The 17149-nt window shown below is 50.3% G+C and overlaps 6 protein-coding genes across 6 annotated transcripts; 4 read left to right on the top strand and 2 right to left on the bottom strand.

Moving 5' to 3' along the window:
- The first annotated feature begins 94 nt into the window (after positions 1–94).
- Positions 95–1955, top strand: F4807DRAFT_429759 (uncharacterized protein). The gene is made up of 2 exons (XM_047998353.1): positions 95–325; positions 428–1955. The coding sequence occupies exons 1-2, from the start codon at positions 244–246 to the stop codon at positions 1597–1599; spliced, it is 1254 nt and encodes a 417-aa protein (XP_047853380.1). The 5' UTR covers positions 95–243; the 3' UTR covers positions 1600–1955.
- F4807DRAFT_429757 (Phosphotyrosyl phosphatase activator) lies at positions 1956–3509 on the bottom strand. Its single transcript, XM_047998352.1, has one exon. The coding sequence runs from the start codon at positions 3357–3359 to the stop codon at positions 2094–2096; it is 1266 nt and encodes a 421-aa protein (XP_047853379.1). The 5' UTR covers positions 3360–3509; the 3' UTR covers positions 1956–2093.
- Positions 3510–3588: 79 nt separating this feature from the next.
- F4807DRAFT_136192 (uncharacterized protein) lies at positions 3589–5005 on the top strand. Its single transcript, XM_047993056.1, has 3 exons — positions 3589–3971; positions 4035–4192; positions 4275–5005. Exons 1-3 carry the CDS (start codon positions 3782–3784, stop codon positions 4683–4685), a joined length of 759 nt encoding a protein of 252 aa, XP_047853378.1. The 5' UTR covers positions 3589–3781; the 3' UTR covers positions 4686–5005.
- Positions 5006–6978: 1973 nt separating this feature from the next.
- F4807DRAFT_136240 (ATP-NAD kinase) lies at positions 6979–9457 on the top strand. The gene has a single exon (XM_047993057.1). The coding sequence runs from the start codon at positions 7331–7333 to the stop codon at positions 9185–9187; it is 1857 nt and encodes a 618-aa protein (XP_047853377.1). The 5' UTR covers positions 6979–7330; the 3' UTR covers positions 9188–9457.
- Positions 9458–11030: 1573 nt separating this feature from the next.
- On the top strand, positions 11031–14000 carry F4807DRAFT_429746 (uncharacterized protein). The gene is made up of 4 exons (XM_047998351.1): positions 11031–11487; positions 11556–11667; positions 11757–12235; positions 12287–14000. Exons 1-4 carry the CDS (start codon positions 11285–11287, stop codon positions 13371–13373), a joined length of 1881 nt encoding a protein of 626 aa, XP_047853376.1. The 5' UTR covers positions 11031–11284; the 3' UTR covers positions 13374–14000.
- Positions 13936–17105, bottom strand: F4807DRAFT_429743 (exocyst complex component Sec10). Its single transcript, XM_047998350.1, has 2 exons — positions 16757–17105; positions 13936–16695 (listed from the first exon to the last, which is right to left on the bottom strand). Exons 1-2 carry the CDS (start codon positions 16950–16952, stop codon positions 14330–14332), a joined length of 2562 nt encoding a protein of 853 aa, XP_047853375.1. The 5' UTR covers positions 16953–17105; the 3' UTR covers positions 13936–14329.
- Positions 17106–17149: the final 44 nt, after the last annotated feature.

Genomic DNA, 17149 nt, shown 5'->3' with positions numbered 1-17149 from the left:
TCAGCCGTCCCAGCCACCACCTATGTACCTATGTAAGCAGGTACATAATGTTGATAGTTCTGGCCCTGCCCCGCTGTTACCATTAACTCCAACTTGTCGTCATTGCTACGATAGCAAGTATCAAACATCAACATTCCGAGTTGTAGATTTACGGGATACTTATGATTTCGAGTTTCTACAACGACACTTATAACATTTATCCAAACGTCTTGATACGTAGACAAAGAATCAAGAATCGCCACCATGCAACGGTCGCAAGCTACTCCTAGCACGCCGTCGAGCAAATCTCCACTCAACGGCTTCTTTAGAAACGGCGTCTGGCATTGTAAGTTACGGCTCGAAGTTTAAATCATCCCGAAGTTACTATATTGCACGTGCCGCAACCGGATAGAAGACTAATCGACTTTTTACTTTTCGCTATTTGTAGGCAATTGTATTCCTCGGCTTCCGGCGGTCCAGTTCACGGTCAGGAGGGACACAGCCAACAAAGGTCGCTCGTTCTACACTTGCCAGAAAGACAAAGACAAGAAGAACAAATGCGACTTCTTTTTATGGACCGAGGACGCCCATGAGCGCGAAATTGGCGCTGTTCTAACTAATTCGCGCAGCGAGGCTGAGGGAACTCCGAGCCATAAGCCGAAAAGGCAGAGGACGCTGCACGAGAGCATTACCCCAGCCAAGGAGAAGAGGCCGGAAGGAGAGAAGACGCCAGTTACTAGTATTTCTGAGCTAAATCGTATGCTCGGCCGCAACCAAAATGGCGAGAGCGCTGTCTCTTCTGCGACTCTGCAGAGCGAGACGGTGAGAGGAAGCCCGAGCATTAGTAAGACGCCGGTCAATAACACGGGCGGCCTTTTTTCTTCGGACGAGGATTCGGACGAAATGGACGAAATATTCAAGGAATTAAGTGAGAAACCAGTACCCAGCGCAACCCACGGCACACCGTCAGCAGGATCCAAGAGAAAGCGACCGGAAGTCGACGACTACAGCGATTTCTCCTCTGGCGACGAGGAGGTGCTCGCGACCATCGCCGACAACTCCGCTAAGGCCCAGACAAGACATCGCGACGCGTGCGAGACGCCTTCCGCGAACCGGACGCTCGTCGCGGAAGACGGGCTACCGACTCCCCTCACCGAGAAACCCGTTCGTCGGGTCCTGTTCGCCGACCAAGGCGGCATGGGGAAGCGGGTGCGCACCGACGACAACGGGTCTTTCTCGACGCCCGCCGCGTCTACTTCGTTCGCCTCCGCTTCCACGCCCAAGCACACGTCCGCATCACCGTCCTCGACCCCGTCTTCGTCGCAGGGCAAGAGCAACCCGACGACGACGATCACGGACGAGGTCATGGGACTCCTGGACGGCGCGCGGCTCGACGGGGACGCGGAGCGCGCCGTGCGCGCCGCGCTGGACAGGCACGCGGCGCGGGCCCGGGGCCTCGAGAAGGGGCGCGACGCCGCGCGCGAGGCGATGAAGACGGCCAAGGCGCAGATCGCGGAGCTGCAGGCCAGGGTCGCGCACCTGGAGAATCAGAAGAGGTTGGATGCTGGCGCGCGGCAGAAGATGCGGACGGATCTTATGAAGCTGTATCGAGAGAGTTAGGGGTTTTACGGATAGGATGGGAAGCAGGGGACCAGCGAGGTTAGGCTAGGATAGGGGAGGGTATGTACATATGAGGCGTACATATGTGGCCGTCTTGGGGTAGTTGGTTGCGACTACCGCCTAACTAGGACGGTTTGGTTTACGAGGCTTAAAATCGGTTACGTGAAAATGGTACTTAGCGAGCTCTCGAAGGTTGAGGATACCCTTTTGGTTTTGGTTTCAGGAGTCTGGACGTCCGGCGGGACTGTGGATACGTAGCTAGGCTTAATTATAAGGCGTTGGTACAGTCCAGGTCTAGTACCCGTCTTATTTAGACCTACAATAAGAATGTGTTGATATGAGCTCTATTTGAGAACTTGTCCCATCCGCTTGTTGTTTTCGTGATGCATCCTGAAGCTATGGGCATCTATTAAAGATATCTCACATTGGGACATTGCGTCTTGTGCTGTATCAATTTTTTCCTCTAAACATGATAGCCTCAAAGCTGAATACACTTAGTCAAACGGAATCCGACGCAGTTCTCCAGCGCCATTCTTTCTCATCGCTTGGGCCGCTGCAATTGCGCTCGGCACTTTGATACCACAACAATCGCCCCAGCTGTTGGCGTTATGGACATGCTTCACTCCATCATGCTCAACAACGACACCTCCTCCTTCAGTTTCATCCTCTTCACCCGTTACACCTGCTTCAGACTCAGTGCTCATACCTTTTACGGCCGGTACCAGTGAGCCGAAGAGGAAATGCTGCATCACCGGCAACTTTCGTAGGACCTCTGCCACAAACATCCTTTTCATGCCGCCTTCTATCTTGGTCCAGCTCTTCGCCGAAGATATGTCGTCTAGCATTGGACTATGCCAGCGCAGACCTTTGACTGTCTTGGTACTGTTGACAAAGTTGACCTGCCCTAGATACATGTAGTCGTGGCCAAACTCTTCGAGAGTCAATTCTTGGTGGATTGCTAATGGAGTGATAAAGGGGTGGTGGAGAAGCTGGCTGGCTCCGAAGAGAAATGGTAAGAACTGGTAGTCATCCAAGCCCCAGACACCGTGAGAACCTGCTGGTTCAAGGTAATACGTCGACTGGATCGTTTGCATGAGCTGCAGATAGCGGATGAAGACCTTCAGAACCAGCGCCTTGAAGTCGGATTTCTTCACAATCTGAAGCTGGTATAAGCATAAGAGCCATATTATGAAATTTAGCTCGTGGCCTGAGCCATAGTCTATTCGGGTCCGGTTGCCGAATGAGTTATTGAGATAAGTTTCGACCTCCGAGATGGCATCTTTAGACGTCAAGCCAAGCTCCTCATGCCAAGAAGGGCTGGCGGCTTTGGCCTTGTCAAGAAAGGTGCGGAAAACCTTGTTTCCAAATCTCGATCCTTCTGCGTCCTCTGGAGGCGTTGCCAGAACTAGAGCTTCTGCTTTGTCAAGAATGTTAAGAATCGACTTTACCGCAGAACTACAGTCGTCGTCCTTGACGGCAGATACAGGAGTGTCTATCACAGCATCTGAAAGGCCAAAGACGAATGCGACGATAAGGTTATGGGATGGTGACGAGAGGAATAGTTGGTGGTCCTGGGTAGATAGAATACGTCGACTGGGGACCTGGAATGAATGAGATGAAAGATCCGGCGGAGGCGGTAGAGCTGGTGTTTCTGGTAATGGAAGGGGGTTTGAAGGTGTAGCTCGGCGACGGCGGGGTTCCAATTTAGGAAGCTTGTCTCTTAGATTCGGAATCGCTGCTGTAGACTGTTGGGTAGCCATTTTCTTAATAGAGAGTTGAGATGGGAAGTTGTCACAAGATGATTGAGATGAGTTGATTATAAAGATATATAACCTACATACTACATAGATGCAAGTACGCCACACGGAGGTGTATCGTATAGCCGATTGCCCCTCTATGATGTATTAATGTATAATTCATTTAGCGAATTCATAGGAGGATTACATAAGTACAAACAATGTCATTGGAAATTCTTAGGTACTACCATGCGGCGGAAGCAGCAAGGCACCGATACAGAAAGGTGGAGCTGAGATACCCCGACTTGTACGACACATCGGCCCACCTTACCCAGGTTGATACCCGATTGAGAAAAATCGTCATCTAACCTTTTGATTTCCGTGACTTCTGAATATCGAACGCATGCACCATTATCACCAGCAAAACCACCACAATTCCTAGAAAAATGACGGTCAATACTGAGCCAGAAGCTTTGTTGTCTCATCTTCAAAACGCCGACGGTTCCGCTACCTTCTCCTATGCCGGGTATACTGTGGTTGGGGCTGTAAATGGGCCGATCGAAGTGCAGAGACGTGATGAACTCCCAGAGGAAGCAGCCGTCGACGTGATCGTACGACCAGCTGCAGGGGTTGGAGGTTCGACTTCGAAACCTATCACCGAATCTTATTTAAATACCATCTAACTCCGTTTTATTCTAGGAACAAGAGAAAGACACCTGGAGTCATTAATCCAGTCGACTTTGCGCCAGATCATCCTCGTCAACAACTTCCCCAGGACCCTCATCCAAGTTATCCTACAGGTCACCACCGTCCCGGAGAACGAATATGTAAACACCAAAGTCGTGCAGGCTAGCTCGGTAGGTTGTACTTTTGTATACTCTATATATTACAATACGGCATACATAGTAGTGTATACTGATTAGTTTATCCAATTTTTAGAACCTGCCTATTCTACCTGTTCTGTTGCAGACGGCGGTACTAGCTCTACTTTCCGCTGCTCTTCCGCTGACAGCGACGTTGACATCGACATCCTTGGCTATCATTGCGGACGGCCCGTCGAAGAAAGTCGTCATAAACCCTTCGCCGCGAGAGATCCAAACAGCGGAGTCGTTCCACGTTTTCTCGTTTACCTCGCACGATGAACTAATCCTGGTGGAGAGCGAAGGGAACTTTACGATAAAAGAATGGGATGATGCTTTTGTCGCTGCGCAGCGACAATGTTGCCAACCAGCTGCCGCGGGCGATGGTGACATTCTCATGGATGATGGCAACCGTGCTGGCGTAGACTTGAAGCAGTTCACACGATCTACGCTCGAGGAGAAAATAGCTTCGGACCTGCATTGGAAGTGAACGACGCTTCTTCTGGTCTTAAACAGTGCATCGTGGGCCAACACGTCTCACGGAACGTATTCTAGGAATGTGACTGGCTGGAGTCAGCGCAGTGGATGCACCAGACCGCCGGTTCGGAGCATGCCACGTTGGGTGTTAGATCCGTGTTGACATGTTTGATGCTCCCGAACGGATATGTTGCTCCTAAGAGAACATTGAGGATCTTCTACCAGGAATGGTGGATCATCGGGTCAGGTTGATAGGGCCGCTCTGTTTACACTGCATGGCAATATGTTGATCGGATGAGCCTTTGGTGGACGAGCGGGAAATGCGGCAACTCTCGCAGTAAGCTAATCATCAGGTATGCCTTGCCCATGCTTTGCCAAGACTTTGGCTGGTCTGTTGGACTCGTTAACTGCCACAGGGTCACGTTTGGGACATGACGAAAAACGACAACTCTGTTTCATCCCGCGCGCTGACGGCTAATCAAATGTGATGACGACAGCATAACACTGTTGGTGGTGTCTATGGCTAGCCATCACACAATTAGTTTCTAGCTACGTTTTGTCAGTTAGAAATCCTACGAAGTACCGAAAAGAGTGGTTGACAACCTTCTCGAAGTTCGAAATATTCTGTGAACCAATGGACACCGTATCGGTAGATTGGCGGCTAATAGATGTTTCTGGATGTGTGATCTTCGCAGGGGAGGTGATTATGGTCAAAGATGTTCCAGACGCAGGATTCGTCCTCAAGTGAGAGGTCAAAACAATTCGGGATTATGCAACTATGCTCGCAGGAGATCACGGAGGCTCAAGGAGGCTCAAGAGCCCATGTCAATCGCCGGTTGGCTGGCGAATTGATTGATCGGAAGCTGTTGCAGATAGCCTGCGAGCGCCTGCAAGCCCTGTGGTAGGAGCTGGAAAGATGAGACGAGTCTAATCCGTTTATGCGTTACTCGCTTGCATGCCCCTGGCCCAGGGTTGCAATGTGAGACCTGGCGCGAGAACGCTTCACAGAATCTGTTAGGGAAAACAGGAGCAGTGCTAGTAACGGTGGGTCAAACCGCCGCCGCGTACCCTACATTCTTCGTTATCATGACCTTTTAAGATGCAAATTGCTGCGATTCTATACGGGCTGACGGGGTGATGGTACACCTACCCGGGTCTCATTACCGTACACGGTATTAACTGGAAGCACCTAAAGGTTTAGTACACTTTTTACCCCCCTACTTTTCCTTATTTTTCTAACAAGCCTCTTTCCTTCCATATGCCTAGGTAGATATGTACCTTCCTTTTGGCGAGGTACGTACTCCAGTACCCCCACATATTTCCCGATACCCTTACCTGTTCCATCCTAGATGCTACTCCGCAGTCCAAGCACGGAGTAGAAGCTTGTGTTGGAGCACCCGCTTAAGCATCTCAAGACATCCATCATCTCCACATTCGGTCCTCTGCCTCTTATCTCTAGGAGATCAAACTCATCCTAATAAAGTTGAGTTGGACGCAGACCAGTTCTCGTGGTGTCTCGTCTATCTGGATCTTCAGTCACTTAGACCCAAGCCTTTCTCTTCTCAACGCTGTTTGTGCATACAGCAAAGCAGAGCTCTGGAAGTTCTTGCAACTGGCCCTGAGTCTCTCTGCCCTTCTCGACTATTATCCGGCCTGGCTGCTCTTTACCCTTTTTTGCCACCTTCGTTTTCACATATTCCTTATATTCCATCGTACTTATTGAGTTGAGCTCGAGTTGTTATACTTTATTATTTTAATAGGCTTGTTTTACGAACCTCGAATTTATCTCGAATCTCATTCTGTCAACCTCGAGACGACCACCATTAATATTAAATCAAACCCGACGGATCTCTGTCGACGTTCCCCGGCATTAGTTCGATAATAGAACCAGACCATAATCACCTTATAGTCTGTTCACAACGTCTAATCGAGCGGGTTCTCACGTCTTCCGGACATTATTTCCCTGCAGGACACAAGTCTAAGACATTGCGTCAAAGCTTTCCGAGTCTCCAGTTCGAATTCCCGGAATACCGCCGTTGTGGTGATATAATTTATAATCACGTCCCATCGAACGTCGTCACAGGACTAGTGTGTAGCTTGAGGGGCACTTTTGTGTAAGTTCCCTTGACGATGATTTGCCAAAGAGAGGCAGCGCTTGTGCGATTTGTGCCGTCACTGCATGGGATTTTTACTATGGACAACAGAGTTTGTGCTGTGTCTTATAAATGTGGCACATGGAATTTCCCATGCTCGATACACGTGGTGTCTTGTGTAAGACGTCACTTCGAGCTAGTATCCAAGCTGACAACTGCGTTTTTAGGTACTTGTATCATCGGCTATTCGATAGAGACACTACTCTTGTCATACAAGGTCGAATCAGATCGAAGACGGACTTAAGGTTCCCAAGCCACTGGATCCCGCGGTGTTCGATAAAATCTGCAAGATTCGGAAATAACATAAGACCTTTGTACATCGTCGGATTCGGTCTTTTTGTGTTAAACCGTCTCGATACGCGATACGCGAGTGTCACTGTGCTTCGAATAGTGTACATCGAATACTTCGAGTACATTCTTTCTTTTTAGGTACATTGCTACCTAGCACGGACTTAGCTTAGTGTCCACGTACTTTAGTGCAGTGGTGTTGTGGAGCTTCAGCGCTATGTCTAATATGGGATCGCCTACGATGGGGGTGCATCCTGCACTCAGTAACAATAATACGCCGATAGAGGATGTCGGAGGGGTCGGGGTGGGTGCCGGCCAGGTTACTAAGGCCTCTTCCACTACTGTCGCCATTACAGAACACCCCCTGCGACAATCCAGCTCGCCTACCACTACAAACTCCGACACTGCGCCGCCAATTCCTGCCAACTCTTCTCTTCCTCTTCAATCCCATTCCCATTCCCAATCCCATCAATGCGATGCTGACTACGACGACGAAAAATCAGAGCCTTCAGCTCTAGCCTTAAAATCCCCCGACGCTCTTCATAAGAATCAATCGCGCGGCCACCACAAGCACGCTCCCTCTGTCGAGGCTGTTCCTCGCCAGACTATTATGAAGGCGTTAGCCTCTGTCGCACGAAATAATAAGCCAGAAGCATTATCATTGAACGGGATGTTGTCCGCCCAGGCAGCAGGGGATCAGCGACCCGCCTCTTCCTCCCAGCAACTCTCCGAGGCCCTTTCTCGGGAGCTCGCCGCTCGCAACATGACTCCGACCACCGCCTTTCCCTCTCTACAGTCGCCCTGTTTCTGGCACAATCGGTTCGACGATGCGGTAGATATCGAGAAGGTCTTGGAGGAGATTAAGAACGACGAATGGATGTCGCATTCGAGACTCGTACAGACTGCTACGGGCGTCCGTGAAGTCTCGAAGCAATTGCAACGTCGACCTATCCGTCGCGCAGTGCGCAATATCATGATCGTTACCAAAGCTCGTGACAATGAACTGGTTTACCTAACCAGGGAATTGACCATGTGGTTGCTCAGAACACCTCGATACGGCTCGGATATTGGAGTTCACGTTTATGTTGATGCGAAACTACGCAATTCTAAGCGCTTCGGTGCTTCCAGCATTATCGATGAGGACCCTCGGTTCGAAACCATGCTTCGTTACTGGACCCCAGACCTGTGCTGGAGTAGCCCGGAGAAGTTCGATTTGGTATTGACCCTCGGTGGAGATGGAACTGTCTTATTCACGTCTTGGCTTTTCCAAAGAGTTGTTCCTCCTGTCTTATCATTCAGCTTGGGAAGTCTCGGTTTCTTGACGAGCTTTGAGTTCGAGAAGTATAAGCAACACCTGAACCGGATTATGGGCGAGGAAGGCATGCGAGTTAATCTTCGCATGCGATTTACGTGTACCGTCTTCCGCGATGGTGCCAAGGGCCAGGATATGGAGGAAGGGGAGCAATTCGAAGTTCTCAACGAGCTCGTTATCGACCGCGGCCCATCTCCTTATGTTTCTAACCTCGAGCTTTACGGCGACAACGAGCTCCTGACTGTCGTCCAGGCGGACGGGTGCATCTTCTCTACTCCAACTGGATCGACAGCATATTCTCTCTCCGCAGGCGGGTCTCTGGTCAGCCCCGACCTGCCTGCCATTCTCCTTACTCCGATCTGCCCTCACACACTATCTTTCCGCCCAATGGTGCTCAGCGACACGATGCTTCTTCGTGTTTCTATCCCGCGCAACTCGCGTGCTACAGCTTACTGTGCGTTTGACGGGAAAGGTCGGGTTGAATTGAAGCAAGGAGATTGTGTGACGATTACGGCTTCTCAGTACCCGTTCCCTACGGTCATGCGCACAGGAACCGAATGGTTTGACAGTGTATCACGCACCCTCCAGTGGAACACGCGAGCTGCGACCCAGAAAGGCTTTGATGGCAAACAGTCGGGTTCCGTCGATGGCGAAGATGAACCGGAATGGGATATAGACACCGATTCTGCCTACTACGCAAGTGAGGATGGTAGCAACAGCGCGAGTCCTTTACGACGACAAATGAGCCTTTTAGGCATGTAGATGGCGTAGACTTAGAATCACGGGTTAGAGTTTTAGATGGGCGGCGTATGATATAATTATATCTATTATTTCCCTGCGCATATCGCGGGAGGGTTGAGGTAATCTCTCGATGACACCTCGAGGAGTTTTTCGGCGTCTGACTTGATTGAGGGTTTCAATGATGGACAACCTACGGTTGCCTCCCAGCGAGCGGCTATTTAGTATTGGTCTGGGTATTCTTCACCCATCATGTCAATTCTTCCTCGTCACGAATACCACTGTCCTTACACCGCCAATCACTACGACGGCGATTAGATAGACCTTCACGAATGAGATTCAGATGAGGCCTACCTGAACTGAAGCTACTGCACATGAGGGTTTGCGTGAATTGTTATGGTACACACATACGATTTTTTAAGGCGGTTCAAACTGCTGTATCACTCACTCACTGCCTGCAGTCAAACGCCGGCAAATCCACAATGTAGATCTAAAAGCTTGGTGAGTTTGGTCGGTCCCGTAGAGGCGGTGTGAAGTCGATGCTTACGCAGTACTGGATCTGTGCCTAAGTAAAACTAGGACTTTCACTATGAAATTTATGCGGACCAGCATAGCTGGGCTTAGGTATATTAGGCAATTGCTAACCGCTGCGTCGCCAGAAGGAAAATCTATCATTCTAGAATCTAGCTGCTTTTGGTAACCTGGAAAATCAACTCGAGGTCCTTACATGTGTATGTCTCGAGAAGAAGGAAAGTCCGGTGTCATAATTGTGGGAGCGAATTCGAAACTCGATGCTGATTTGCATTTGGCCGGAGAATGCCATATATCGTAATTGTTGGAGACTTCTCCGCGTCATCATCCGGAGTCGGCGCTGGAGCGATCGTCCGAGCGCGACCCATTCGGGAAAATGGGCTCCGTGGCTGCGTGGAAGATCTCCTAAGAAATCTATAAGTAGCGGATGGGTGCGGCACGATGTTGATGTATATAACCAGGTAAGCAACAAGATGACAAGAGCTTGAGGGCAGTAGCTACTCCAGAAACAGAGGTGATTATTGGGCATGCTAGATTGAGAATGTCAAAGAAGCAGACTTCTAGACCGACGAGGGGAATGTGTGGTTAATTCCCGAGAGGGCGAAGTATGTCATGGTCAAGACATTTATATGAGTTGGGGCTCTGCATGAGTAGGTGAAAGAAGAAGACGAAGGTGAAGATAAACGGGTAACTTGTGACATGGAATATGTTTTCCTTATAGAAATCGGTGATGAGTTTGTAAGACGCATTCCACGGCTTGAGTCAAACGAATGAGAAGCACATGGGAGTGTCTCTTATTCGAATTTCGGAACTTGATTGTTTATTCTAATTAAAGTGATTGCAATGCCATTAAAATACCCGACTAATTTTAGATCTGGCGTCTTACCACTTTACTACGTAGAGACAACCCACTAGTATGATACCATGAATTATATTTGGGCTATATGTAATATTATCTATCACTTTTAGATCGCGACATACCCACTCTGGAGGTTGTTGGAAGGTCAGATAGAGGCGTGTGCTTCTACTTTCCCCTCATGAGGCTCTACCACATGCAATTATCTACTTCGCGAACATTCTTGATTGAAAAGCTTTAAGTTTGGTTCTCGGGTGGCTGGAAAATGGAGGTTGGTGGATGTTCTTTTCTATCTATTTTTATTAGCGCATTCCTTTTGGGAAGCACTTACATCTATGTACTGTGCAGTGTTTTGACGACGGGTAGAAGAATTCAATGTTTAGTCGGTTGCACTGGAGACGTCACGCCTTAAGTAAATAGTTACCGCGTTTTGATTGGCCAATTCATGGCTGGTCCGAGCTTCTGCATTCAGACGCGGTCGTGATTACCTACCTAGACTGACACGCCAAAGGCCCTGGTCCCACTATGATCTATTACTCCAACACCAGCCCAGCTCTTTCTCTTCCTTCCTCTATTCTATATTACAACTGCAATCACTTACAAAAACCTCCGAAACTTATTCTCGACTTCGTAAATACGGCATCCTACGTATTGTAGAAGAGGACTTGTCTCTCGTTTCACTTCCTGTCCCACCTACTACGTATATAATGCATGGTTAGAGTACCCGTAACAATATGTCACCCTCGACCGCGTCTTCACCTCTCGCCATGGCACCCGCACCCGAATCTCACGAATCCCGATTGTCCTTTAGCTCCCAGAGCAGTAACCCGGACTCCTCCGCCATGTCTTTCGAATCCTCTTTCAGATTAGAGTCTGGTTATCCTTCTCATGACTCTAACTCTGAGAAACACCCCAAGGGCAAGCGGAAGAGAACCACGTGCGTGCTTGGAGATTGGTCCCCCTCGTTTCCCTATGTCATATTTCCTAACATATCTTCGCGTGTAGAACCCAAGATAAAGCCATTCTCGAAGCCGCATACAACGCCAACCCGAAGCCCGACAAGGCAGCGCGTCTCGATATAGTGAGTCGCGTCTCGCTTAACGAGAAGGAAGTTCAGGTTAGTCTAGCCCGTATACTACAGGAATGACACAATATAGACTTAATTGGAGGTCGTGTACGGGTCATTTGATTCTAACATGTTCGTAGATTTGGTTTCAGAACCGCCGCCAAAATGATCGTCGAAAATCGCGTCCACTTTCCCCGCAGGAAATTGCAGCACTTCGATATGGCGGGGGCGTGCAAATTCTATCCTCCGATTCTGCCCCCATGCCAATTGCCGCGTCTAGCTTAGCTGTACAGCCGGCGGACGCGCCAATCGATGATGAGAAGGCTCCCGACGTAGAAAAGCTATCTCCCAGCTCCCAGGACGCGACACCCCAGCACTCTATCCAGTCTTCTCCGAAGTTTAGCGGTATAGATCCTCCGGCAGAGATGATCGCAAGACCGTCATCTGTGGGATCTGAGAAGGGCACGTCGCCCTCGTCCCAGAAATCTGATCTGGAGGGCTACTCATTCTTCCGGACCTCGTCGGTGTCGACTGTATATTTGTCGAACCGACGAAGCTTCGACAATTCTTTCTCTACTCCTCCCTCCTTTGGACGAGCAGCTGAAGAATCTTATAATAAGTGAGTGATGCCATTATTTTAGGTGGTCGTAAATGCTAATGTCCATGCCAGGCCCGAATCGTTTTCATCCTCCTTCAACTCGGCAATTAGCAGCTCACCCGGCTCTGTTCTTCCACCACCTTCGTCGTCTTCTTCGCAGGTTCGCCTGTCCCTCTCCCTGGACGGAAAAGCCGAAGTGGTTTCTTCTCAACCGTCACCGCCGTGTCCTGCTCAGATGCAACTTCCGGGTGACGTAGATACGTTGCCTCCGGTTCGTGTGAGCAGGACTCTTCACAGAAGCCGGAGTGCTTTACCCGGCATTACCCTCCCGCCCATCTCAACTCTTACTGCTCACCTTCCCCCACAACTGACCCGAGGTCGATCGCGAGATGTTCACGCCTGGGAATCTTGTTGCGAAGCTGATACGCGGGATGAGCTGACGAAACTAGCTGAGAACGAGTCTGCTGGATCTGCTGTGGCGGCTATCAGCCTCCTGCGCTCTAGCAGCAGTTCTGCTAGCCTCAGTAACTTGATCCACAGCCAGAACAGCCCGAATGTGCTTCAGTCGAACCCTAACAAGCGTAACGCGCCGCAGAATAAGCCTTCCCATCGAGAAGGTACTACCAAGAAGGCTAAACTTAGCCGTGCGAGTAGCAGCGTCGCTCGCATGCAAACCTTACCAGCTGTGTCGCTCATAGATACCGCGGCAGCTGCGACAGCAGCATTGGATCCGGAGAAGAAGCCCTCGAAGGGAAGCCTATCCGTTATCCTGAGTCCGGGCGGAGACTCTGATAAGGAGAACTGGAGCCCGGACGAAGATGGCAATCCTCACCCGAGCCGTCGACAACCCCTACCTTCTCCCAAGCCGCATGCGCGATCACCAATTGGCAAGAATCCGCGCCGTGTCGGGCGTATTCTAGGCGAACAAGACGCTACGGCAAGGCGTTCGTTGCTCTTCGGAAGCCGGGCGAATACGGCGCCGTTATCGAAACCACGCGACGCATTGTCCATGTCGATATTCGAGGATAAGGAGAATAGCCCAAAGCAGGACGGTGAAGAGGCTGAGAAGCTCGTTCAGGGCGAGCTCAGCCCTAGCAAGCGTCCCGATATGGTCTGCGTTGCTGGACTTCTATCGCTCAGTCAGGGAAACTGGCGATGAAACGATGCTAGCCATCGTCCTTATGGAGAGTTGAACTGGGCTGTATCCTCGAAGGAGACCGGAGCTACTACGAGCCATGTGGTTAGGTGGTTAACTAGCTTGTCTTCTCCCAGTCTGACTCCCGCGAAAGGCATATTGTCTTATCGCGCGGAACTGAACGTTGGCGTTTCAGGGAGAAAAGGGGAACGGGTCTGGCTGATTTGTTTGAACGGGACCGGAAAAGTGTTGTTAGGTCGCTGAGATATTCCCCGGCCTTACGATTTGCCGTGGGTTGTTACGACGTCCATCGTTTGTTTCTATCCTTCGTCTGCGGGCGTACTATGGGCTAGGTTAGCCACGTATAGGGTATTGGATGGAGGGAGGTTTCCGTGGTGCTCGTTTACCGAGGAATGATAGGAGTTCGTGGGCTCGGCTTGGCTATGTGTGTTGTTTGCGTCACGTTGGGAAGTGCGATACGACAGGTACCTAGCCATAGTATAGGCAACCAACGAGACTATGATTCGCTCGGTAGCCCGTTTATAGGTGTTGAGGTGGGTATGGTGGGAAAGGAAAGGAGTAAGGGGGCTAATAGTATATGAAACCAAACCAAACCAAACCAATTCAAATACACAAAATGATCCTGTTAAATTTGATTCTTCATTACGGACGTCTTAAGTAGGTAGTCTGACGATATTCGTAAGCAGTGAGAATGAACTTGGTTCACATATCTTACGAAGGGTGTTCATAGTAAGCAAGTAGGGTGAGAAGGCATCCGCATTCTCGGCGTTGGTATCTCATCTATCTCGTAATTGCGCAACAAGACGTGTTTGGATACAAGCGATCTAAACACATATCCATTTTTTTGCCTTCCCTTCCCTTCCCGCCTTCACCCAGTAACGGGAAGGAAAACAACAGCGCTCCTTCGTTCATTTTCAGTCCGGTACATTTTCTCTCTTTCTCCCCCGTCCACATCAACATCACAAGCTCGAGAGCACGCTCTGCACACCCACGCTCCTCGCGTCGTCCCTGCTCTGAATGAAGGCCTTGAAGTCGGCCTTGCCGAGCTTCTTGGGCGCGCCAGCAGCACCAGCACCGCTCGCGCTGCTGGCCAGGTTCCGGGAGCGCTCGCGCAGGGCCTCGGGGCCGATAATAAACAGGTAGCCGATCTCGGTGAGGAGCTCGACGGCAGCCTCGACCTCCTTCGAGAGCGGCCACTCTTTCAGGGTGGCGACGTACTTGGTGACGTCCTTGGTGACCATGAGCCCGCCCGTCGCGTTGACCTTGAACTTCTTGAAGTGCTCGAAGAGCAGCCGCTGGATCTCGAGCGCGAGCTCGCTGCTGAACACCTCGAGGTTGGCGCCGTCGACGGCCTGGCTGATGAGCCGCGTGCACCGCGACAGGAACAGGCATATCGACGTGCACGTCGGCGTCTGCAGCGACTCGATGATGCTGAGCTCGTCCTTGGGCAGGAAGTCAAGCTTCTTTTGTGTTGCGAGCGACTTGGCGACCCAGTTCACGATCACATCGACGCTGCTCTTCATGATGCTGCCGGCCTTCCTTTCGATGCTCTCGATGCCCATCTTGGCCTGCGCCTCCATGCTTCTTCGGACGGTAGTGTTGGACTCGGCGAGGCGAATGAGCACCGTGGTAATGAAACGGTTCATCATGCTGCCGATGGTCACTGCTGGTCGGACAGAAGGTAGATAGCTGAGATCCGGTTCCGTCTTCACGTTCTCCTGAGATGTGGCCTTCTCAAGGGCCGCTTCTAAGGCTGTCTCTACGTAGACTTGACCCATGTTGGTTAATAAGAGATTGAGGAGTATGGCGACGTCCTTGGGCGTTTCGCTTTGGCTTCCAAGCTCCAATGTTCGTCGAACACTCTCGGCGAGCCAGGTCAACATACGCTTAGCCGTAGCTGTGCTTAAGACACCCTCGGACTCTGAGACTTCGATCTCGTTCTTATTCCCGGTTTCCTGTACACCGGCAACCCTCAACATCATCGCCTTCTGAGTTGGGGTGAGATCAGATGATTCAAGCCGTTCCAGATAAGCGTCCTTAGCGGATGCCATGAGCTGGTTAGTCTGTAGGGCTAACGAAGCCATGAACCCGGTCGGTGCCTTTTTCCTCCTCGAGTGATAGATATTGTACTTAAAGAGTAGTGAATTAAACAATTCTTCTAAGCTCCTCTTCTCGCGCTCGATATACCCATTGCCCACTATGTATGGGACGAATAACTCCTCCATCTGCAGGTCTAACGTCTGAGATATCTGGGGAGAACAAGGTTCAGGGTGTTCCGTAAGGCCATGGGTTTTGAGGTCATCTATCAGAGCTCCAATATAGCTTCTGGAAGAGTGGAGGGATCGGAGAAAGGCTAAGGATGATATAGTATTCGCCTTTTCCAAAACTAATTCCAGTCGTTGTTGTATCGACTGCTGGAATACTCGCTGTATAAACTTGATTAATACGGTCTCGTAGTATGGGAAGGCCCTCTTGATGATAAATGACTCTTCCTGCATAACAATTCTGACCTCATCAACGAGCGACTGAAGGCTTGGTTCGACACCAGGGGGTTCGGAGTCAGGATCTGCTAATTGATCCCAGGTCTCTCCATCCATGGTTACTTCGTCTGTGATGAGTTGATCTCTGTCAATGAAGAATTGGTGCTGATTTACGAAGACAGCAATGACGCTGGCACCTCCGTTGAAATCGTATAGAACCTTAGCGCACTCTTTCATGTCGTCGAAGTTCTGTTTACGGTAGCTGCCGTTGAATTGTTTTAGGAGGTCTTGCTCCAGAGTTTCGCAGAACTTCTCCAATATCTCACGGGTATTATATCTTCTCTGATCATTAGTATTCCCGTTACTTGTGATGCCATTGCGATGTAGTCCATGCTGCTGACCCCAAGATATGGGGTCCAGTCTTTGGCTGATGCGCATTAGTTGATGTGCAATCACGGCACATCTTACTTTGTTCTCAGAACCGCCCTGGCGTTGGATATCTTGTAATAAGGTAAGTTCGCCGGTTTCACTAACTTGAAGCCAGCATTGTATTAGGAAATTGGCGTCCAGCGCTCGTCTGCGTTTCCTATCTAACTCCTCCAGCTTCTCTCCTATTTGGACCGCGATATTTCCACCTGCCTCACCACGATTTCCTCGTTCGGTCTCGCTGGGATTGTTGAGGGTAAGGTCTAAAGCCTCGAACTGGTCGATGGATTGGTCCAGTTTGCGGCCAAGGGTTTCAACGGTTTGGTCATGCTGAGTCTCTGCACGGCGTGCTTGGGACATCAAGTCCGATTCCTTCGCCTGTAACTCTTCGGATAGGCTGCCGAGGCCTTGCAATGCATCTATAGAAACACAGGTCAACATGCCGTACTGGTAACATAGTAACGGAGAACTAGGCCATACTCTCAAATGTCCGAATTAAGGGTTTCGGGTCGAAGGCTTGTAGAGCAGGACCAGAGCGACGATTTAAAGAGACAGCGCTCTCGGCAAGATCATCAACAAAGTCACGCACGATGAAGTCCTTATTAGAGAAGTCCTCGATAGTGAAGCTGGGTCCCTTCGGGAACAGAGCTCTCGATCCGGAACTCGTCCGCTCCATTGCATCGAGCAGTGATCGGGATCCCGTCCTACGACATGGAGAGTTGGGAAAACGGGAGGCGACAATATGAATGGTGGTTACGATTAGAAAATGTCGTTATGCCTGGATGCGCCAGCTGGTGGGATAGATGATGTCGATTAGAGGGAAGTCATCACAAGTTACAGGGGTTAAGTTCGATATATTGGTACCTACAGCCT

Source organism: Annulohypoxylon truncatum (assembly GCF_022578515.1).
Source record: "Annulohypoxylon truncatum strain CBS 140777 unplaced genomic scaffold F4807scaffold_20, whole genome shotgun sequence".
In the NCBI taxonomy this organism is placed as follows: domain Eukaryota; kingdom Fungi; phylum Ascomycota; class Sordariomycetes; order Xylariales; family Hypoxylaceae; genus Annulohypoxylon; species Annulohypoxylon truncatum.
Note: the sequence above shows the minus strand (reverse complement) of the source record. Positions and strands in the feature narration are given on the sequence as shown.